The 24,544-nt window shown below is 35.7% G+C and overlaps 1 protein-coding gene and 1 pseudogene across 7 annotated transcripts in view; one reads left to right on the forward strand and one right to left on the reverse strand.

The window, feature by feature from the left end:
* ALG13 (ALG13 UDP-N-acetylglucosaminyltransferase subunit) overlaps nt 1-24,544 on the forward strand; it is an 81,729-nt gene that overhangs the window by 14,009 nt on the left and 43,176 nt on the right. For 5 of the 6 annotated variants that reach the window (XM_050776748.1, XM_050776751.1, XM_050776752.1 and 2 more), the window contains exons 4-8: nt 12,308-12,674; nt 13,236-13,319; nt 15,969-16,019; nt 16,781-16,827; nt 17,508-17,580. In XM_050776748.1, the coding sequence (XP_050632705.1) occupies nt 12,308-12,674; nt 13,236-13,319; nt 15,969-16,019; nt 16,781-16,827; nt 17,508-17,580 (622 nt within the window). The remainder of the gene's footprint in view (nt 1-12,307; nt 12,675-13,235; nt 13,320-15,968; nt 16,020-16,780; nt 16,828-17,507; nt 17,581-24,544) is intronic. The other variant, XM_050776753.1, reaches the window with a different exon arrangement.
* LOC126946462 (protein DEK-like) lies at nt 21,692-24,336 on the reverse strand (annotated as a pseudogene). The gene has a single exon (XR_007722672.1). The product of XR_007722672.1 is annotated as a protein DEK-like (transcript).

The following is a 24,544-nucleotide window of genomic DNA, read 5'->3' on the forward strand; positions in this document are numbered from 1 at the left end:
GTTCTTGGTAATATTTTATTTTGCATTTCCGAACAAGGATCACTTCTTTGGGAAATCCATTCTTTATCTTGCCTTTATTTTCTCCTAAAACTTGAGGAGGAGGTTGAACAGGGCTGCCAGGCCACGCTTTGTTTTAGAACCATTGTGTTCCCTTCCTTCATAAATCTTGCTTTACTAATTCTGCTTGAATGTTCACCCTGAAAAGTTGATAGGCTGTAGTTCCACGGTTCTGTTAAAATACACTTTTAAAAAACATTACCATTATGTTTTCAGTAATGAAAGACCCTAAAAAGAGGTTCTGTAATTTCCCTTAATTGGCTTCATGTTATTTGGTACTAAAAATAATTGAAGTTATTTATGGCTAATTTTTAACATACTGGCTTTTCAGTAGGTTCTGTTACAAGTTGTTATGTGTTAATACATGGGTTTGTTATCTTAAAAATCTAGGTCTGTTTATGTGGTAATGTCAGATTTATTCATTTTTATGTGGGCCAGTCATCCCCACTTTTTGCCAAGATAATAGGCTAATAACCCAAAAGCTATTTTTAATATTATCACATATTTGACCACTTAAAGGAAGGTGTTATCAATATTTTAATATTGATTACAAATTTTACCACCTAAAGTCTGTTATCCACTGTTGAATCACAGAGTAATTCCCTACATTTGGAAGAGTGCTAGAGATTATATAGCCCATCTACTTTATTTTACAGATGAGGAAACTGAGACTTAGAGTAAAGTGGTACAGCCAAGTTCATAATATTCTTTTCATGATACCATATTGCCTCTCAGAAACCAATAACTCATAGCATTTTGTCATATACATTTACAACTATACCTTGTGTGTCACAGGTAATGTATGCTTTAAAAAATAATTCCAGACATATAGCTCATTTAATTGGTTGAAATGTGAAGTGTTATTTTAGAATTAAAATCATTAGTATTTATATGTCACACTACAGTTTCCTCTTTTGATCAGTGGTGAAATAAATATAGCAATTAAAAGGACAAATTATATATTCTAGCTAAATTTCAGTATAAAAAGTAGTCATAAAATTAAAGCCCATCAATTTCATGACAGGTAAACTATGTTATTTAAAGTTACTTTAATATTTTTTCAATTTATTTTAATTTGTGCCCAGAGGTACAGTGCTTAAAACGTCCTTTTTAAGACAATCATTTTCTTTCCATTATACTTAGATGTCAAAGGGAATAATTTCATTAGGGATGGAGAAACAGGATATGGACACATGTTAGAACTTTCATTTCCAGTAGAATTTCAGTGAAATTGCTCTGGTTCTTATCTTTTTTTTTTTTTTTTTTCTTGTACCAAAGAATGATTATTTGGTGAATGTTTTGTCAGGTAGCAGCTAACAGCAATCCATATTTAAGCACGAATGTGCTAAACACTGAATATACGGTATCTTATGTATTATTCTAACAACCTTAGGTTTAAGTCACAAAAATTTCTAGAGCAGTGTTTCTCAAACTTTGAAACATTGATAGGTGATCTATGGAGGGAAAAAGGTGTTTGGTAAAGGCTAGGTCAAAAATGTGAAGCATTTACTGTAAGCATTCCTTAGAACCTTTAATGTTGCTAATGGGCACTGTGAATCTCAAGGATAGGATTATAATATGCAAAGTTTGCTGAAATTTTGGCCTTGAAATTCTCTTTTTAGGAATACATTGTTCTAGAGCAGTGGTTTTCAAAGTGTATTCCCTGGACCAGCATCATCATCATCACCTGGGAACTTGTTAGAAATGCAAATTCTTGTGATTCATCTCAGACCTGCCTCAGAATCCCTTGGGCAAGAGGCAGTCTTTTAACAAGCCCTCCACTTGAGAACCACTGTTCTGGAGGTTTACAGGACTAAAGTAGTTTGCTGTGGAGAAAGCCAATTGGGATTTCAAGTGCGATATTTCAAAGGGCAGTATTAAGCACCTTGAAGTGGCTTTTTATTATATGCGAGACAAAGTCTAGCATCGACCCACAGGTCTCTTTAAAATATTCTATTCTACTAATCTGCAGAATGGAACCTCTGCTTTACCACTTCTGGGCCTTTGTTCATGTATTTTCTGCCTTGGTATGTAATTCCTCTTTATGGCAATTGTGCAAACATCAGGAGATTTTATATAGTTTTAGTTTCAGTACTGTTGCTGATTGGATGTGAAAACTTAGGTCTTAAAACTATTTCAGACCTGTTTCTTCATCTGTAAAATAAGAGGTCCTTTGGAGCTGTAAAATTCCAATTACTTGTTTTCCCAGTTTATGATGCTATCGTTTCTTGCTCACTAATGATAAAATGTTTAAATTTACTTTTAAAAATTAAGGTAATACATGTGAATAGTTAAAAATGTTAATTCTGCAAGGCTTACAACAAGGAACAGCAGTTGTATGTCTTACTCCTTCCCATCTCTTTTACTTGCTTCTTACAGGTGACCATATTACTTTATGTTTTATAAATAATATGCTTAAACTGGCTTTGTTTTGATTTTTAAATTTGAATATCAGTTTAGGCTTCCTATATGGAAGAGGAGACTTTCAAAAATTAATGTTTTTAATTTACAAGTCACGATTGTATATACATTTATAGGGTACAATGTAATGTTATGCTATTTGTGTACAATGTGGAATGATTATGTCAAGCTAATTAACATATCCACCTCACTTACCTATCATTTTTTATGGTGAGACATTTGAAATTCTTATTTTGAAGTACACAATATATTATTATTGACCGTGGCATCTCTGCTGTACAAAAGATCCCAGAACTTGTCTTCTATCTGAAGTTTGTACCCTTTGATCAACAACTCCCCTTTTCTCTTTTCCCACTCACCCCGCAGCTTCTGGTAATCATCATTCTAACTCTCTACTTCTATGAGTTCAACTTATTTAGATTCTGTATGTAAATCTTGCCCTCTTTGTCTTTCTGTGACTGGCTTATTCACTTAGCATATAATGTCCTCTAGGTTCATCTGTGTTGTCACAAATGACAGAATTTCCTTTTTGTAAACACTGAATAGCATTCCATTTTGTATATGTACCACATTTTCTTTATCCATTCATCCACTGATGGACACTTAGGTTGTTTCCTTATCTTGGATACCGTGAATAATTCTGCAGTGAACATGGGAGTGCAGGTATCCCCTGACATACTGATTTTATTTCCTTGGGATATATATCCAGAAGTAGAATTACTAGATCATATGGTAGTTCTATTTAATGTTTTGAGGAACTTCCATACTGTTTTCTATAATGGCTGTACTAATTTACATTCCCACCAACAATGTACAACAGTTTCCTTTTCTCTGCATCCTTGCCAACACTTATCTTTCATCATTTTAAATAAAAGCCATTCTAACAGTTGTGAGGTGATAATCTCATTGTTTTGATTTGCGTTTCTCTAATGATTAGTGATGCTGAGCATTTTTTCATGTACTTGTTTGCCATTTTTATATTGTCTTTTGAGAAATGTTCATTTAGTTCCTTTGCCCATTTTTAAATTGGGTTACTTGTTTTCTTGCCTTGTTGAGTTGTTTGATTTCCTTACAGGTTTCTTTTTTTTTTTTTTTTTTTTGAGTTATTTGATTTCTTTACATATTTTGGATGTTAACCCGTTATTATATGTATAGTCTGCAGGTATTTTCTCAATTTCTGTGGGTTGTCTCATCACTTTGTTAATAGTTTCCTTTGCTGTGCAGCAGCTTTTTAGTTTGGTGCCATACCATTTGTCTATTTTTGCTTTTGTTACCTGTGCTTACAGGGTCATATTCAAAGAATCATTGCCCGAAGAACTGTGGAGCTTTTCCCCTATGTTTTCTTCTAGTAGTTTTGCAGGTTCAGGTTTTATATTTAAGTTTTCAATCCATTTTGAGTTGATTTTTTAATATGATGTAAAGGATCCAACTTCATTCTTCTGCACATGGATAGTCAGTTTTGCCAATACCATTTATTGACGAGACTGTCCTTTCCCCATTGTGCATTATTCTTAATACGTTTGTTGAAAATTGACCATAAATGTGTAGATTTCTTTCTGGGCTTTCTATCCTGTTCCTTTTTTTGATGTGTCTGTTTTTATACCAGCATGATGCTGTTTTGATTATACTCACTTTATATATGATTTGAAGCCAGGGAGTGAGATGCTGCCAGCTTTGTTCTTTTTACTGAAGATTATTTTGTCCATTTGGGATCTTCTGTGGTTCTATATAAATTTAAGGATTGTTTCTTCTATTTCTGCAAAAATGTCATTGGAATTTTGATAGAGATTGCATTGAATCTGTGGATCACTTTGGTAGTGTGGACATTTTCACAATATTCTTCCAATCCATAAACATGGGATATTATTCCATTTATTTGTGGGTTTTTGTTTTTTTTTTTTTTTTCAGTTTTTTTCATGAGTGTTTTATAGTTTTCAGTGTTATATCAGTCTTTTACCTCATTGGTTACATTTATACCTACGTATTTGTTGCTATTGTAAATGGGATTGTTGTCTTAATTTTCTCTTTGGATAACATAGAAACACTACTGATTTTTTGTATGTTGATTTTGTATCCTTCAACTTTACTCTTTTTTTTTTATCAGTTCTAACCATTTTTTTTGTGTGTAGTCTTTAGGTTTTTCTATATACAAGAGCATGTTATCAGCAAATAAAGATAATTTCAGTTCTTCCTTTTCTAGTAGGATGTGTTTTCTTTCTCTTGCCTAATTGCTCTGGCTACAATTTGTTGAATAAAAGTGGTGAGAGGGGGCATCCTTGTCTTGTCGCTGATCTCAGAGGAAAAGCTTTCGATTTTTCACCCTTGAAAATGGTCATAGCTATGGGTTTATCATATGTGGTGTTTATTGTACTGAGATACATTTCCTGTATACCTAATCTGTTGACAGGGTTTTTGTTTGTTTGAGACGGAGTCTCGTCCTGTCACCCAGGCTGGAGTGCAATGGCACGATACCAGCTCACTGCATTCTCCGCCTCTCAAGTTCAAACGATTAACCTGCCTCGGCCTCCTGAGTAGCTGGGATTACAGGCGCCCGCCACCATGCCCAGCTCATTTTTTTTTTTTTTTTTTTTTTTAGTAGAGATGCGATTTCACCATATTGGCCAGGCTGGTCTCAAACTCCTGACCTTGTGATCCACCCACCTTGGCCTCCCAAAGTGCTGGGATTACAGGTGTGAACCACCGTGCCCGGCCAAGAGTTTTTTGTTTGTTTTTTCATTATGAAGGGGTGTTGAATCTTGTCAGATGCTTTCTCTGCATCTATTTAAACGATCATGATTTTTATTCATTCTGTTAATGTGGTGTATCACATTTATTGATTTGTATATATTGAACCTTCCTTGCAGCCCAGGGATAAATCCCACTTGATCATGGGGAATGAGTCTTTTAGTGTGTTGTTGAATTTAGCTTGCTAGGGTTTTGTTGAGGACTTCTGCGTTTATGTTCATCAGGGATATTGGTCTGTAAATTTCTATTTTTGTGGTGTCCTTGTCTGGCTTTGGTATCAGGGTAATGCTGGTCTTGTAAAATGAGTTTAGAAATATTCCTTCTTTTTCAGTTTTTTGAAAGAGCTTAAGAAGGATTGGTACTGGTTCTTTAAATGTTTGGTAGAATTCAGCAGTGAAGCCATCAGGTCTTGGACTTTGGTGGGAGACTTTTATTACTGATTCAATCTCCTTCCTCATTATTGGTCTGTTCAGATTTTCTATTTCTTCATGATTTAATCTTGGCAGGTTGTATGTGTCTAGGAACTCATCCATTTCTTCTAGACTATCCAATTTGTTGGCATATAATTGTTTATAGTAGTTTCTTGTGATCGTTTGTATTTCTTTGATATCAGTTGTAATGTCTCCTATTTCATTTCTGATTTGAGTCTTTTTCTCCTAGTCTAGCTAAGGGTAGGTCAATTTTGTTTATCTTTTCAAGAAACTAACTTCTAGTTTCGTTTATTATATTTCTATTGTTTTTCTAGTCTCTTTCATTTATTTATGCTCTGATCTTTGTTTCCTTCTTTCTGCTAACTTTAGGCTGTTCTTCTTTTTCTAGTTCCTTGAAGTATAATTAGATTATTTGAGATCTTTCTTCCTTTTTGGTGTAGGCATTTACCACTATAAATTTCCCTCTTAGAACTGTTTTTGCTGCATCCTGTAAGTTTTTGTTTATTGTTTCCATTTTCATTTGTCTCAAGGGTTTTTTTAAAATTTCCTTTTTGATTTATTCTGTGACACATTGACTTGTTCAGAAGCATTTTGTCTAATTCCCACATATTTGTGTATTTTTCAAGATTCTTTCTGTTACTGATTTCTAGTTTCATGCCATTGTGATCTGAAAAGGTACTTGATATGATTTCAGTTCTCTTAAATTTGTTAAGACTTGTTTTTTAGCCTAACAATATGATCTCTCCTGGAGAATGGTCCATGTCTGCATAGCAAGAATATGTATTCTGTTGCTGTTGCATTGAATATTCTGTATATGTCTGTTAGGTCCATCTGGTGTAAAGTATAATTCAAGTCTGATGTTTCCTTATTGATTTTCTGTCTAGGTTATCTGTCCATTGTTGAAAAAGGGGTCATGAGGTCCCAAAGAGCAGACTTGTTCTTTTTTCTCTTCCCCATTTTCCTTCCCATCCTCCTAATTTAGTTTTATCAGTTCTGTGAGATTCATTTTCAATGTTGATATTGCCATGACTGCTTAACTACAGTATTATTCACATCTGAGCCATGTAGTGTTCAATGATTTGTTTCCTTTCCTGTAAAACTTCATTTTATCTCATTTTGTTATTTTCTCATTTTCTCAGTTTTTAATAGTAACATCTCCAAACTTTCCAACAGAAGTGTACATCTCTCGTTATATTCAAACACATCGAGTTATCTAAACCTTTATTATCTTTTTCGAGATATCCACACTGGAGTTCTCCATCCTGTTTTTGGAAATACTTATTTTCTAGTCCTACTGAGTGTCTGTCTTCCTGTGATTTCCCCTTCATCCTTATCCTGTAATTTCTCTTTGCTTTTCTCTTGTGTTGAATCTCCTATCTCCAATATTGCTCCCTGACACCCCCAGACTTTAAAAGAAAATTCTTTATTTTGGTTTCACATATCTTCAGTAGCTTTCTGAGAAAGGGTGGCAACATTTTTAAATCTTTTTTTTTTTTTTCTGAAAACACCTTGTTTTACTCTTTCATCTGATAGTTTGCTATAGAAATAAAGGTTGGAAATAACTTCCTCTGTAATCTGCAGCTTCATTGTTTTCCGAATCCCAGTTTTTTGAGAAGTATATTGTGTTCTTATTTGTGTTCTTTTGTGTATAAACTGTTTTTCTTCTCTGAAAGCTTTAGGATCTTCTCTTTTTCCCCTGACTTCAGAAACTTTATTATTATATCCAGGGATGATGATCTTTTTTGCTTTCATTGTTGTGACTACTTCATGAGCCCTTTCAATTTCAATATGGATACTCATGTTCTACAGTGCTAGAATTTTTTTATATTATCATCATCATCATTATCATTTCTTTCCCTCTGCTTCATCTCATTTTGGGCTTCCTGTTGGTTAGATGTTGGCTTTCCTAGATTGATAATCTAATTTTCTTATTTTTTCTTTCCAATATCGTTGACTATTCTGTGAGCTCCTCAACTCTATTTCTTCTGCTTTTTTGTTTTACTTAACTGTTAAATTTAAATACAGTAAAATTAGCCTGTTATATAGTTCTATAATTTTGACAAAGGCATAATCATGTAACCACTGCCACAGTCGAGATGCAGAACAATTCCAGTGCCCCCATTTATCCTTTCTCTTTGTAATCAGCTCTTCAACCCCAACTACTGACAAAAACTAATCTGTTTTCCCTTCCTATCCTTTGGCCTTTTTCAATATGTCATATAAATGCAGGCATACAGTGTGTAGCCTTTTGAATCTTGTCTTTTTTCGGTTCACATGTTACATTTGAGATACATGTTCTTTTATGTATCATTATTTCATTATTTTCTATTCCTAGGAAGTATTCTTTTGTTTGAATGTACCAGTTTTTGTCCATTCACCAGCTGAGAAATGTTTAGATTGTTTCCAGTTTTGAGAGTTCATGATTATGGATAAAGCTACTATGAACATTCACATAGAGGTTTTTGTGTTACCATTTCTCTTATGTAGATACCTAGAAGTGGGATTGCTTGATCATATGGTAACTCTGTTCAATTTTATAAGAAACTGCTAAACTGTTTTCCACAGTGGTTGTACTATTTTACATTCCCACTAGCAACATATGAGAGAGTTCCAGTTGTTCTATATCCTTTTCAACACTTGGTATTGTCAGTTAAAAAAATTATTTTAGTTATTCTAAGATGTATGTAGTGGTATCTCATTAAAGATATACAAATGGTCAATAAGCAGATGAAAAGATGCTCAATATCATTAGCCACTGGGGAAATGCAAATCAAAACCACAGTGAGATACTACTTCACACCCACCAGGTTGACTATAATCAAAAGATGGAAAATAACAAGTGTTGATAAGGATCTAGAGAAAAATTGAACCCTCATACACTATTGGTAAGAATGTAAAATGGTGCAGTTGCTCTGAAAAAGTTTGACAGTTCCTAACATTAGGTTAAATAGAGTTACCATATGATCCAGTAACTCCACTCATAGGTATTATGCCTAAAATAATTGAAAACATAAGTCAAAACAAAAACTTGCATGTGAATATTTATGGAAATACTATTCATAATAGCCCAAAAGTGGAAACAACCCAAATTTCTATCAGCTAATGAATGGATGAACAAATTTTGTTTTATACAGTGGATTGAACTATGTAGTGATGCACCATGCTACAACATGGGTGGACTTTGAAAACCTTATGCTAAGTAAAAGAAGCGAGTCACATAAGACCACATATTTTATGATCCCATTTATTTGAAATGTTCAGAATAGGGAAATCTATAGATTCAGGAAGTAGATTAGTGGTTGTCTGCGGTTGGTGGGGATAGAGGGATTAGAGGTTGACAGCTACAGGATGCAGAGTTTCATTTTGGGATAAAGACAATGCTCTAAAGTTGATTATGGTGATGGATGCACAACTCTATACAACAAACCATCGAATTGTATGCTTTAGGTGAGTGAATTATATGGTATGTGACATACCTGAAAGCCGTTAAATTTACCAGTTTTAAGAGTACAATTTAATTTTTAGTGAATATACGGAATTGTACACATATCACCACAAAATAGTTTTAGTAGATTTTTGTTATTCCAGAAAGATTATTTGTGCTTATTTGTAGTCAGTGCCTATTTTCACTCCATCCCCGGGCAACTACTTCATCTGCTTTCTGTCTCTAGATTTACCCTTTTGGCATATTTCTTATAAATGGAATCATATTCCTTTTGGAATCATACAGTTTTTGCTTCCATCTTCTTAGGACCAGTTTCTCCAATCCTTGTTAATGCTATTGTTTGTATTATTTATTATAGCTATCCTGGTGGGTATGTAATGATGTCTTACTGTGATTCTAATTTCCGTTTTCCTAACGATCGATGATTTCAAATATCTTTTTATGTGCTCATTAGCCATTCTTGTATCTTTGGTGAAATGTGTATTCAAATCTTTTGTCTATTTAAGAAATTGGATTTTTTTTATTGTTGACTTTTCAGAGTTCTTTACATATTTTAGTACAAAGTTTTTCTGGTTAGATATGTGATGTAAAAATATTTTCTCCCCGTTTTGGCTTGTGTTTTCATTCTACCAATGTCATTTGCAGAGCAAAAGTTTTAAATTTTAATAAAATTGAGTTAATTTTTTTTTCCCTGTTATGTATCTGAGAACTCACTACCTAATTCAGGATCTTAAAGATTTTCTCCTATATTTTATTTTTCAAAATTTTGAAGTTTTATTTTACATTTATGCCACTTTGAGTTACTTATAGTACAAGATGTGAGATATAGGTTGAGGATCCTTTTTTTGCATGTGGATGGTCAATTGTTCTGGCACCACTTGATGAAAATGCTATCTTTTTGCTATTGAACTGATTTTGCACCTTTATCAAAAATCGATGGACCATATTTGTGTGGATCTACTTCTGTGTGCTTCCCTGTGTGTTTTTTCTTTTGCTCTGTCTCCTTTTGTCTTCCTGTCCCTACTTATGTTTTTCTTTTTTTCAGTTTTCTATTACTTTTCTGATTCCCTCCCTCTCCCATTTTCCCTTCTCCCATTCCCTTCCTCAAAATGAAGCATTTAGATTGCATTGTTTTATATATCATACTTATTTTTAGTTTAAAAAGCAGATGTGTGAAGCATTTGTGTTTTTCTCTACAAGTACAATATGCTGGAAACAAATTAACTTTTAAATTATCCTTTTTTTTGAGATGGAGTCTCTCTCTGTTGCCCAGGCTGGAGTGCAGTGGCGCGATCTCGGCTCACACCATTCTCCTGCCTCAGCCTCCGGAGTAGCTGGGACTATAGGTGCCCACCACACCCAACTAATTTTTTGTATTTTTAGTAGAGATGGGGTTTCACCATGTTAGCCAGGATAGTCTCGATCTCCTGACCTCATGATCTGCCCTCCTCGCCCTCCCAAAGGGCTGGGATCACAGGTGTGAGCCATCACACCTGGCCAAATTATAACCCTTAATTAATTTTTCTCAGTGAATTAGTGACCTTGTCGAAAGATGGCAATCTCTCTTCCCAATCAGTGTGTTTCAGAACTTTTGCAAAAGGCATCACTTCTCCAGTGTGACAGTTTCTTTACAAAAGAAATTAGTGGCTGGACATGGTGGCTCATGGCTGTAATTCCAGCACATTGTGAAGCTGAGGTGGGAGGATAGCTTTAACCCAGGAGTTTGAGACCAGCTGGGCAATGTGGCAAGACCCCAACTCTACAGAAAATACAAAAATTAGCTGGGTGTGGTGGTATGCACCTGTGGTCTTAGCTACTTGGGAGGCTGAGGTAGGAGGATTGTTTGAGCCCAGGAGGTTGAGGCTGCAGTCAGCTGTATTCACACCACTGCATTTGCACTTCAGCCTGAGTGACAGAGTGAGACCATTAAAAAAAAAAAAAAAAAAAAAAGAAATTAAGGTAATTTCAAATTGGCATGCTAAGGAAGTCAAGATTTATACTTTTTTACCATGTCAAATATTATTTCATTCCTAAATTATAAAATATTGCTCCTTTTCCTAGAGGGAGCAGTCATGATTACTACTGGATCCACAGATACAAAAAAAAAAAAAAAAAAAAGAAGAAAAAGAAAAAAAAGAAAAAACAATTTTGAAAGCAGCTTAATGTTGTGCCTTCTCTAAAGCCAACTTTTGACCTATTTATTTTTTTAATACTTAAAAAATGTAAGAAAGGAATTGGATTTTTGCGTTTAAATAAAAATAAAAGACGCTAGATAGCATAGATAATAGGAACAAATAATACAAGCAATTGGGCCTGCCTTTGGCACTTACTATTTTCTGTGTTTTTTCTCAGAATCCAGAGTTATGTTTCTGGAAAAGTATGCTAGTAAAACATTGAAACACATCTCTCATTGTCTACCTCATCTCATACTGTACCATACCATTTCAAATGTAGTCTATTAGAAAGTTTATGGATATTTTCATGCTGCTTCCATTTAAATTTTTATTTCCATTTTTAAAGAAACACACTTTTTTTTTTTTTGCATTTTTCTTTTTTATTGGTGCCATATAATACTTTGGAGGCCTTAGTCAAGAATTGTATAAGGTTTCCCTAGCATGGCCAATAAGATTTAGTTTCTGTGATCCTGGCAGAGATTATTAGCTAGAATTAGAAGATTACTTCAACCCTATATCTGGAATATCCAGGTAATAGCTTTGGTACTTAGCTTGAACTGTGCCCTCTGCCACTATAGATTAAGGGAAGTACCTTCTCCTTTTTTGTGTGCATTAAAAAGATACTAATGCAAATACTCACAGGTTAACTAGGTTCATCAAGATTCCCTCCCTCCATGTTTCCCTGAAACTATGAAAGGAGCAGGGAATTTGGGGGAGAGACTAGTTGAATATTCAGCTAGAGATCTTAAAGCAATGTAATGTTGACCAGGCTGCAACCTACACACCTGAGCCTTATTGTAGTCCCTTTTCAGCCTCGTGCAGCAGTTGCCCTGAGTTAAGCTGCAAAGTCAGTTTCCTTCTAGTCCCAAAGCTCAGCTGCTTATGCATACTTTTCTCAACCTTGGTCTGATTGGGTTAATCCCACTCTTTCCCAAGGAGGTAACTCTAAGCACTTTCTCCCTCCCTCCCACGTCTCCTCCTCAGTCTGAGTTCCCTATTCCTAGGAGGATTGGCTCTTCCTCTTCTTTTCACAGGGTCCTGACTTGTCCTGGGCAAGCCAAGTCCATTGCTTCTGCTCCTGGGAAGTGCCAAGATTCTGCAGCGCTGACTTCAACTGCCTTCTCAGGCCTAGACTTTGGGCTGCTTTCCGGATACCTGCATAAGCAAGCCCTTGTTACTGCTACCCATCCTACCTGCACCCTGCTTTTTCCCTCTTGCCACACTTTTTTTCCTCTCCCTCTCACCCCCACCCTGTACAAAATGCATAAAGGATGGAAAAACTACTGCAGCCAGAAGTCTTTGAATGAGGCATCAATGGATGAATATTTAGGCAGCTTAGGGCTGTTTCGAAAGCTGACTGCCAAGGATGCCTCTTGCCTCTTTCGGGCTATTTCGGAGCAGGTAAAAGGAAAACATATCTTCCCTGTACTGAGTTTTCAGAGTTTGAGACATGGGATGGTCCTGTAGTTTGCCAAAAGAAACAAAAAAATTCCCCTGCTTTCTAGTGAAAACATCAGGCCTATCAGGTCCTAGAGAGAAGCTGCTTGCTCTTATTAGCTTGGCGCATGCCTTTGCTGAATAGTCTATATTGCTGTACCTTTGCTATCTTTTCTGTTTTTTAAATGCTAGTTTGTAATGTAGGAGGGGTAAGATGAGGCTAAAGACAACTTTGAAATATATCTTGATCCTTTGTAAGCATCCCCTGCTTCCTCTAATACCTAAGAAAAAAATTATAGGCTGTGCACATAAGGAGTAGAAAAGGGGATGGGGCATGACAGTCATCCTTCCCCAATTTCGTTGAAGATGATATTAAGAAAAACTTAGAGTAAGATGATTTAATTTCCGAATTTTCTACATATGTTCTGAATAAGGAAGGCTTAAGTGTCCAGTTCATAGTCTTGATTTAGAAGTGCCTATTTTAAATGACTACTGACAGTGGGCTGGTCTTTCTCTTCTTTTTAGTTGTTTTGCAGCCAGGTCCATCATTTGGAAATCAGGAAGGCTTGTGTCTCATATATGAGGGAAAATCAACAAACTTTTGAGTCTGTAAGTAGAATACATACCCAGGGGAGTGCTGGTAGACTATGTAGCAGGTGGGAAAGTAATTGTGAGCACCTACCAAAATTAAACTATATCATGCAGTCTCCTCAATAGCAAATATTTAATTCCCAACTGGTTCCCTTCCCAGTAGCTAACGTGCTTCTGGACCCTCTGCTAGAATTAGGTTGTTTAAAAATCAAGGTTAATTAAAAATCAAGAATAATCTACATTTTCCCACTACTTACCTCGTCCTACACCAAGAACTCCAGACCCTAAAAAGTTACATTTTGATTGCTGTTTTATATTATCCATACAGTTTTATTGAACAATTAATAACAATTCATGAAAGGTTTGGCTCTGTTAATGTTTTGCAGTGCATATTTTAAAATATGTACAAATGGGAACCCCCTCTATTTTCTTGCTTAATCCTGTGGACAGTAATCTTCAGCCAGTCAATTTGAGGAATCTTGTAAAACTTAGTTGTAAGGGAACAAATGAGTCTAAGTATCTAGTCTTTCCATGTGACAAATTGTGTAATTAGAGCTCTGCCACTAATGATTAACTTTAGGTAAAACAACTTACAGAAGACATTTGTACACCTTCATGTATTTGAATTCTTGTTAATGAAATTGGAGGCTTCCTTTTGTGTGTGTGTGTGTGTGTGTGTGTGTGTGTGTTTTAAAACACTTCTGGCCCTTCCAGTGCTATTTGTTTCTTCTATTTATTGTGGGTATTTGCCTGCTGTTCGAGTTTTACTCTTAATTTTCTCAACTGGTTTCAGTGAATTTTAAAACTATGTGAAGACTTCTTGACTTAAAAGCTTGTTACCTTGAAGTTGATTGTAGTCTTCTCTACACCTGGAGAAAGGATTATTCGTGACATTACTTCAAATGCAAGACCACAGTGTAAAGCAGTGCATCTCAAGTGTTTCTGTGCATACAAATCACCTGGAGATCTTGTTAAAATACAGGTTTTGATTCAGTAGGTCTGAGTTGTGGCCCGAGATTTCTTTTTTTTCTTACCTTGAGACAGGGTCTTACTCTGTTGCCCAGGCTGGAGTGCAGTGGCAGGATCACGGCTTGCTGCGTCCTCTACCAGGCTGAAGCAATCCTCCCACCTCAGCCTCCAAAGTACACACCACCTCACTGGGCTAAGTTTTTTGTGTTTTTAGTAGCGATGGGGTTTTTGCCATGTTGCCCAGACTGGTCTCAGACTCCTGGGCTCAAGTGATCTGCCCGTCTTGGCCTCCCAAAGTGCTGAGACTACAGGTGTGAGCCACTGCGCTCAGTGGAGATTTCTGCATTTTTAACAAACTCTGAAGTAATGTTTGCTATTGGTTTGTGGACAACATTTTGAATAACAAAGATGTGTGTAAAATTTTAAAACTATGTAAATGAATTTCAATTCAATACTGAGTGATAGAAACCAAATCCCCTGCAAAGTTTATACTGTTTGATTTCCCTTATATAAAACTCTAGAAAAAATACAAGCCAATCTATAGTGACAGAAAGCAGATCAGTGGTTATATATGAGTTATAGAGGGGCACAAGGATACTTATGGAAGTGATATATTCACTATCTCAATTGTGATGATGATTTCATGGGTGTATACATAAGTCAAAATTTGTACTATTTAAGTTGGGCAGTTTATTGTATGTCATTTATTTATTTATTTATTTACTTATTTATTTGAGACAGAGTCTTGCTCTGTCGCCCAGGCTGGAGTGCAGTGGCATGATTTTGGCTCACTGTAAGCTCTGCCTCCTGGGTTCATGCCATTCTCCTGCCTCAGCCTCCCAAGTAGCTGGGACTACAGGTGCCCGCCACCATGCCCGGCTAATTTTTTTTGTATTTTTAGTAGAGATGGGGTTTCACCGTATTAGCCAGGATGGTCTTGATCTCCTGACCTCATGATCTGCCCACTTTGGCCTCCCAAAGTGCTGGAATTACGGGCGTGAGCCACCGTACCCGGCCTGTGTGTCATTTATATCTCAAAACTTTTTAAAAGGAAAATTTAAATGATTTTTTAAAAGTCTAATGATATGTATCCATGGAACTAGAAATAAATCTATTACAGTCCTGAGTTTAATTTCATTTTTATTGAGGCATATTTTACATACAATAAAACTCATCATTTTAAGTTTACCATTTTTAGTTTTGGCGATAATATGCAATCATGGAACTGCCACTACAGTCAAGATATAGAATGTTTCCATCACCCCTAAAAAGTTCCCTTGTCCCATGGTCTTTTTAGAAACGAATGAAATTCTCTTTAAAGTTCCTCAGTTTAATTTTGTAAATGCATGTCTTGTGAAATTTGAAATCCTTAGAAATACTGGTCTTGCTTGATTTATGAAAATTGTCATTACTTAAATCGGCGTTTCAAATGAAACTCAAAAGCATACCATTTGATGAAATGCACTGGTATGTGGATATGCCAGGACCAATTCCTAAGATATTTTTATACTCCAGTTTTTCTCCACTCATGACTTTTGTGTATGTGCAAATCTTCTTGAGGTGCTGTGCAAAGTAGAAACTTACTACCATAATTGTTGAGCTGAGCAAAAAACCCATTGCAGGATAATATTGTAGAATATAATCACATTTCAGTAATGCTGTGTATTTGGTTAAGTCGAGTTTGTTTTATTTTTGAAGTATGTGGAGGGATCTTTTGAGAAATACCTGGAACGGTTGGGAGATCCCAAGGTAAGATCAAATATGGGGGTTTAATCTTTTCAGAGTTATTTGGAATAGTAATGTAAATTTATTCATTCAGCTGTATTATTTTAGCCAGACCCCAACTATTTTATTTAGTAGTCAACTGTGTTGAATCCAATAGTTCGTGCATAAGTTTAGAGGCTGAAAATTGACCTATTGGTTTGTGTCGAATATTGATAATTGTGTGTTAAGAATCCCATCAACCATAGACTAGCAAAAGAGTATATACTACTTGGAAACAGGAGAAGCTTAAGCCTTTTCACTTTAATGGAGGAGGAGGGTGGTAATGAATTTTACAAAGAGGTCATTATTTTGTTATTAAACAATTCCCCTGATTTGTAGTTTTCTTCCTTTTATGTGGGAGTAAAATTCATAAATTCATACTTTATTTAGAAATAATTTTTATATGATAAAGTTAATTCCATGGTTCTGGACTTAAAAAACACATTTACTAAATCCCTACTGCCTTTTTATTATACTAGTTCCATCTTTATTGTGTTTTTAAAATCTCTCCTATTAACTGTCCTTATTACTTAATGGCTAAGTAGGGCTTTAGATCCTTTATTCAGGATAAGTTTATGTTAATAAGTAGCTATCACAGTATTCCAAGCCTTAAAACAGGTTATAGTGTGTTCTACAAATTCTTCATCTAAAATAGTGCTAAGCAGCTAAAAATTTGTTGAACTTGAAAAAACTACCTCCTAGCTACAGAATGTTTTTTTAAAACTCTATACACTATTTATGTTTAGGAAAGTGCTGGCCAGCTGGAAATAAGAGCTCTTTCTCTAATTTATAAGTAAGTTATATCCTCTTTTCTTTGAGAGTGGGTGTTTGCATGCATGTGTGTATAAGATCTCAATTAACGGTCTCTTCAGGATTGGGGAAATTTGAGATTTGATGTGTTGATATCTAGAATGAAGAAAGCTAAGAGAGAGTGTTAAAATATTTTAAATGGTTGAAAAGTCAAAAGAAGAATGTTTCATGGGATGGAAAAATTATATAAAATTCAGATTTCAGTGTCTATAAAGCTTTGTTGGAACACAGTCATGCTCATTCACTTATGCATTGTCTGTGCTGCTTTCATGCTACCAAAGCAAAGTTGAATAAACCATATAGTCTGCAAAAGCTGAAATGCCTATTTTCTAGCCTTTTGCCAAAAAATAAAGGAGAGCACCACCCCCCAACTCACAGCCATACATACAATTAATAATTCATTGTCTTTACCCCTTCTCCTCCCAAATTAAGATACATTAAAAAAAAAAATCCATAGGACTTTAGGGGCAATTAGCCATCTACTTTGAATTAACGTCATTTAGCCCTTTTGGATTATTTTAAAGCCAAACATTAAACCGGATATTTATATTGCTTTATATGAATAAGGTAGGCATTTTAAAAGCAGAAATAGTTGTTCCTATAACCATCTCTTACATATGCCAAATTATGTCTTCCCACTTAACCTTTGTTTTCCCCATGTAGTCGGGATTTCATTCTTTATCGCTTTCCTGGAAAACCTCCAACTTATGTCACAGATAATGGCTATGAAGACAAGGTAAGAAGATGAGTGAATGTTGACTTATATAAAAGAAGTTGAATGATGCTTCTGGCTTGCCTGGATATTAAATCATTTTTTTAACCTAATTAACGAAAAGCATAGTCTGAATGACGGGTTTCTCTGTTACTAGCATTTTCCTCTCTAGTCAGTTAATCTCAGTGTTGTTAGCCCTCTAAACAGATCTGATTGTCATTTCTCTGTGATAGGAAAAAAGCCACCCCAAACCCTAAATGGCTTCTCAGTGACTAAAAAGGATAAGGTTCAAACTTTGAAGCTAGGCATTCAGCATCCTGAAAGGTCCCAAAGCAGCTTTATTTTCTTCCATCCTTATTATGCCATGCTTCCAGGTATTCTGCCTTTCATACTTTGTGTCTTTGTGTTTGAAACTTTCCCAATGCCCCTGGAGTCATTTTCTCACTTTGTTCTCCCCTAGCAGCTCCCAAGTAATTGTAGTATTTATTATATTGTGTTTGTCTTCATATGTATTTCTTTCATTATCTGAAAGTTTCTTGAGGGAAGTGACAGTGTCTACTACTGCCTGGTAAAGTACTTGATTGTTAGTTGAGAATACTCAGCAGATAAATTGTTTTTCAGCATACAGTTTCTCCTCCAAAAAGTTTATAAAAGAAAAACCTTTATCCTGATTATTTTATTAGTGAAATATAGACTACATAGTGTTTGAGTTTTATATGTCTTATTTCACAACATGGAACACAATTTAGACAAAATTTTAATGATGGCAAGACAAGACTAGAGACCAGGAGAACTGTTAGGATGCTGTTATGGTAATTGAGGGGGAATATCTCAACTAAGGAGAAGTAGCATTAGGAATAGAGAAGACTGAGTAGGAGATAACTTAGAAGATAAGTACGAATGAGGTACATTAATTATCTCTTTTCTGAGCTTTGGGGACACCAAAATGAATACAGTGAAATCCTTGCCCTCCAAGAGCTTAAGGGGCAATGAAGACAGAACTGCAAAGGGTTAATTACAGCAAAGTGGTAAGTTTTATAATAATAAAAACTGTGCTAAAAGCACAAAGGAAAAACCCCTTCTTTCTGCTTGAGGGAGTTTAGAAAGCTTCATGGTGGTAGTGACATTTAAGTGGAATATAAAAGAGTCCGTCAAATATGAAGAGCAGTGTATTCAGAGGAAACACTATATACAGAGGCATAGAAGCAAGAGACCCTTTGGCACTTAAGTAGTTGGATGTGAGGAGGGTGATGCTGGAAAGATAGGCTACAGTTACATAGTAAGAGGTAGAGCAAGCCATGCCAAATAATTTGTCTTTTCATTGTACAGAATAGTCATTTGAAACTTTTTCCCAACATTTTATTATGATGTTCAAACATACAGAAAAGTTAACAGAATTTTACAGTGAGCATCCATATACTTACTCACCACCTAGAATCTGCTGTTAACATCTTAGTATTCTTATAACATATCTATTCCTCGATCCATTCATCTGTCCATCTTTCTTTTTTGATGTATTTTAAAGTAAATTTCAGACACCAGCACACCTGACCCGAAACACTAATGGAAAGTTTTTAGGCAAAGGTGTGACATAATCTGAATTGTTTGAGGAAGAGGAGTGTTAGCTTTTGTATCTAAGCAGTTGTACATAGCATTGCTTGAGATGAAATTTGGATCTTTACCAGGGATCTTTAAACTTCCAGTTCAGTTTTTCCCCAACATTGTATTCTGAAATTTTTCATACAGAGAGGTTTGAAGACTCATGTAGTAAACATTCATGTACCCACCACTTAGTTCCTGCAGTTACACAGTTCCATTTTAAATGTCTTGTGTATCTTACAGAGAGATTATTTAGCTAATTTAGGGGGAACATTACCCATTGGGAACCATGAGAATACAAAAATGTCAGACCTTTTGAGTGTGTACAACCTACAAATATCCATACATGTATACAGAGCTAATGCTTACCAGCACTTGGGTATTTGCATGTACAGGGTAGTGCATATATATGTCTGATTTGGGAATTTATAGAGTGGGGGTGTGTGTTTATATTGAAAAGCCAGGTGCTTTTATTCTGTGATGCTTTACTTTCCCTAAAACTTTGTTGCTTTATCTCAGTTCACCCTCCTAAGATTGGCATCAGGACCGAGTTTTTAAAAATGAGGCCGGGTGTGGTGGCTCATGCCTGTAATCCCAGCACTTTGGGAGGTCGAGGCAGGTGGATCACTTGAGGTCAGGAGTTTGAGACCAGCCCGGCCAATATGGTGAAACCCCGTATCTACTAAAAATACCCAAATTAGCTGGGTGTGGTGGTACATGCCTGTAATTCCAGCTACTCGGGAGGCTGAGGTAGAAGAATCGCTTGAGCCCAGGAGGCGGAGGTTGTGTGAGCCGAGATTTCACCACTGCACTCCAGCCTGGGCGACAGAGCAAGACTCCATCTCAAAAATAAATAAATAAAAATGACTTTATTATAGGCGTGACCATTATTAACGAACCTTCTAAAAATATTTTAGAACAAACTTTCATAGAAATAAATGTCTTAATATTCACTTCGGTATCTTTCACCTTCTGTGTTGACTTAATTCTGCATTCTACATAGTTATCTTCAGTTTCTTAAGTGTATTCAGCTGAAATCGAGCCATCTTCACTCAGCTCATTTGCTCTATCTAAATAGAAGTACGTACTTATATTAAAAACAAAATAAAATTAAGTCTGGAAACGTAGAGTAAGAAAGTCCCCACTCATCCTCTTCAATCTTATGCACTTCGAAGTAACAAGTATTGGTTCTCATGTACTTCAAAGTAACAAACTATTAAGTATTGGTGAGTATCTTTCTGTATCATTTTCTTTGTATTTGTCTTTTAAATGTAGATGGGCTCATATTTAACATTGTTACTTGTTCTTTTTAAATATCCTTCTTAGTAATATAGGTCTACCCCATTTTTTCACTAGTTTACTGCCATTAATTACATCCCATCTGCCCACTCCCAAACAAATCACCCACAAGTATGTATGAATTATTATTTCATGTTGGGATACCATGAGAAACATAAAAGCCATCATGCCTTGTTTTGCCTCTTCCAGTCAAAATGGAAATTCTTGCTACTTTAATAGAGAAATTATATAGTTGTCTGTCTTCTTTCTATAAGAACTGCTTGTTCATCAGTCTGGTTAACTGAATTCCTTTATTCCTTGACAGCTACCTCTAGTTATTAATACTTTTTAGAGTTCCCAGTTCTTGAAGCCCAAAGTACAAAGGGTTTCTCTGCTCACAATCTGCTCACTGTTCTTATGGGTTAATAAACTCTTAAATGCAGATACCCCTTGTGGTAGGAGAAACTTATAACTTAAACTTTACTGTGAGTTACTTTAGCTTGACATTTGACTTCAGTACTTTGAAATGGATTATTACTGAAATAGAATTGTGATTTCCAAAAAGATGAGTGAAGAATAATAGACCTGGGATCAAATAACTGGATTATTGGGAGAAGTTAGCCCAGGGAAGAGTAGGAAGATAGAAAAAAAGAATGCTTAGGATAATTTTTTTTTCTTCCAAGGAGGCTTGGTGGCAACATCTTTCTACAGATTGCAGAATCATTTTGAGTAACTCAGGTTGCTGATACCTTCAAAATGGAAGAACCTTAATCACTAGGGATTATATCCCTTATATAAGACAGATTTTTTTTTAAGAGATGGGGATCTCACTATGTTGCCTAGGCTGGAGTGCAGTGGCTATTCACAGGTGAGATCATAGCACACTACAGCTTCAAACCCCTGGGCTCAAGTGACCCTCCTGCCGTAGTAGCTGAGACTAGAGGCACACACCACCCCACCTGGCAAAGACAGATTTTTTTTAACAAAAATTCAGAAAGGTTTTGGAACAGTTATGTAAACAAATTTCATCACATGCAACATTTTGACTGACAAAATTTTGCTTAACAAGCATGGCCTTTGAATTGTTTTGGGGAAAAAAAAAACCTCTAGGGATTCAAGGAATCAGCTCAGACGTTAAACTGTCATTTTTGTAGCCTGAGATGTGCCTTAATTCATTGAGGAAGTCTCTCTAGCAGTATTGGTGCTATATAGTGTATTGATATATTGCTATTCAGTTAAATGGATAACTTTTTTTAAAATTTAGATTAATTTTATTGACAAGGTTTATAAGAATGAATTAAATATTTAAAATCGAAGACGAATTATTAGGTCTTATTTAGTTGTTTATTTTGTTCACTTCTATTTACCTTTCCCTAGTGTCTGAGTAACTATCAAACAAGTCAAACCTGTGAAAATACCTGTTAACATTCAACATATATATTTCTGTTCCATGATGCAAAGATATTTTTCAACCCTTAATTGGTACATCAAATGTGTCATTCTGTCATAAGCAGCATGTTTTAAAATTCAGATTTAATAAACTGATTTAAGACAGTAAATTTGAAAGACAAAATTAGTCTCATTCAGGAGTGGTCCATTATGTTGATCATCTAGAATCAACACTGATTAGCCGAACTTTAAAAGCCAGAGCCCCAACTCCAGAGAAACATCAAATTTCTTTAATGTAAAAGTATATTATTTTTGAGATACACTTTGTCAGAGATATCCACGATTGCTTGCACATTATATTCTGGCATTATAATCTGGTACTTTAATCGTAATCATGAAGGTGGCTAGGTTTCCGGTAAATATCAGCATTTTATATGGACAAAAGCAGTTAATAAAAATCGGTTCATTTACTATAAGCCAAATGTGCTTGTACTTAATCCCACCCTTTCCCAAAGTTTTTGAAGCTTTGATATGTTGATTTTTGGTCTGTCCTTAATATAAAACGTACTTACAGACACTTTTACAGAGTTAATACTAAAATTACAAATTGATGACACTTTCGAGACAAAGCAGGATAACTGTCTGTTCCTTCATGTTCCATCACTGAATTGACTTTCACTGCTCCATCATACTGTCTGGCTGAACACTGACATTCCATAGTCTACACCTGTAAAGATACCTACCTATGTGAGTTTAAAAAGTGGTCTGCACAAAATAAATTTAAAAACTTTGTATACAACAAATTGTTTTTTAAAAATACAAAAATAACATCTGTCACTTTTGTCATGCTGACAATCTGACATATATACACATGCAGGAGAAAAGTTCCAATTCAGTCATCTGGACAACTGTAGCTTGTATATTTTTAATATGATGGACACACTGCCACTGAATTTTCACACTGACAGAGATGTGTATTCAAAATATTTCATATACTAAATACTGCAATCTCTGTGTGTATAAATCCCAGTCATAATAGTTTTTGTTCTACTTGATTAAAAGTGTGCCTTAAGCAAGCTAATATTAAGTGCACTAAAAACCACAACAGTTCAAGAATCTATGACCTTATATAAAGAAACCCAAAATGTACAAAATACAACTATAAAAGCAAGGAACAGTTAATGCCATGTAAGATTTTAAACTAAAAATGGCATAGAAATGCAATTTAAAATAGCAAACTCAAATTCACATAACACTCAAGATAAAAAGGTCAGCAGTAAGTTCTAACGTTGCTTAACAAGGATTTAGAAAAGGAAATACATTCTCTGCTGGTATAATGGTATAAGTCAGATCTTCAAATCTATGGGAACGAGTCATCTTCTCTGTCCTCTATCTCAAGAAATTAGCTCTTTTACAGTTGTTTTTATGAAATATTTTCTTTCAGTTAAATCATAAATAGGATAATTTTCATAGACCTTTTTGCAAATCTGTTTCATTGTGACTTCTTCCAAGTTAGCACTGGCCGGTAATTTCTTTATTGTTTCCTTTAATTCTTCATCTGTAGGGGGTTTCTTCAACTTTTTAATTAAAGGTTCATCATCTGAACTATCCTCAGACTCGCTTTCTTTTTTGGAACTGTTTTGATTCTTCTTGGTGGTGCTGCTATCTGCTTTCTTAACATTGGCACTTTTCACAGATTTTTTACTTTTAGAAGTAGCTTTCTGTTTAGGTTTTTCTCTTGGCTATCTTTTTTGGTGGCTCCTCTTCACTTTCTTTATCTTCATCATCTGAAGACTCTTCCTTGTTTTTCTTTTCATCTTCATCACTATTAGATTCATCTGACAGAATTTCAGGACATTTGGTTCGCTTAGCCTTCCTTGCCATTCCAGAACTGTTCCGTTCCTTTTTACTGCCTTTGCTAGAAGTTTTTTTTAGATTTTGGCTATGGTTTGCCAGAAGGCTTTGGATGCATTAAGAAATTCAAGATCCTCTTCACTAGTTCACTATTTACACCTGATCTCTCCAAATCAAGAACCTCACAGATGTTCTTTAGCATGGCATTTCTAAATTTTTTCAACATTTCTTCCTTGTTTTTATATTGGACACTTCCTTTTTCAAACGGAAAGCCACTGAACTGACCCACATTCTTCTTTAATGAGGACACAGTGCCTGGCCTGTTGTAAAGCAGTTTGTGTAGATTTCTAACTTCATCGGTTTTCTTCTTACATAGAAAAAAATGTATCCTCTCAATTTCACAAAGTTTCTGCCCCTTTCCTTGTGCAATTGTAAATGGCTCTCTCTGTAAGGAAGAGACTTGCATTGTCAACCTCTCTACTTTCTTCTTTCCCTCTTGCCTTCCACGATGAGACTCTTTTCTTTTTCCTCCTCCTCCTGGTTGTCCTCGTCCTCTTCCTCCTCGCTCTCCTCTCTGGGACCGGGCATTTCGGGTTCTTTCTCGGATGCGGGCTGGGTGGGGGTTCCCTCTCCCTCCGCAGCAGGGGCCAAGGCGGACATGCTGTGAACTGTGGATCTCGGCCACCGTGGGCCTGGCACACGAGGGCACGAGGAGGTTCTGGGAGGTGGCGGCGGCCGACACCGAGGAGAAGGCGAGTGGGCTGTTTGGCGTGACGCTCGTGCCACGCGCTCGGCTCCCCAGAATCAACAAGATTTTCAAAATTGATAACTTTTTAAATAATTGAATAAAATCCCTTTCCTCCCTTAG

This window comes from Macaca thibetana, chromosome X, assembly GCF_024542745.1.
Source record: "Macaca thibetana thibetana isolate TM-01 chromosome X, ASM2454274v1, whole genome shotgun sequence".
Classification (NCBI taxonomy): Eukaryota; Metazoa; Chordata; class Mammalia; order Primates; family Cercopithecidae; genus Macaca; species Macaca thibetana.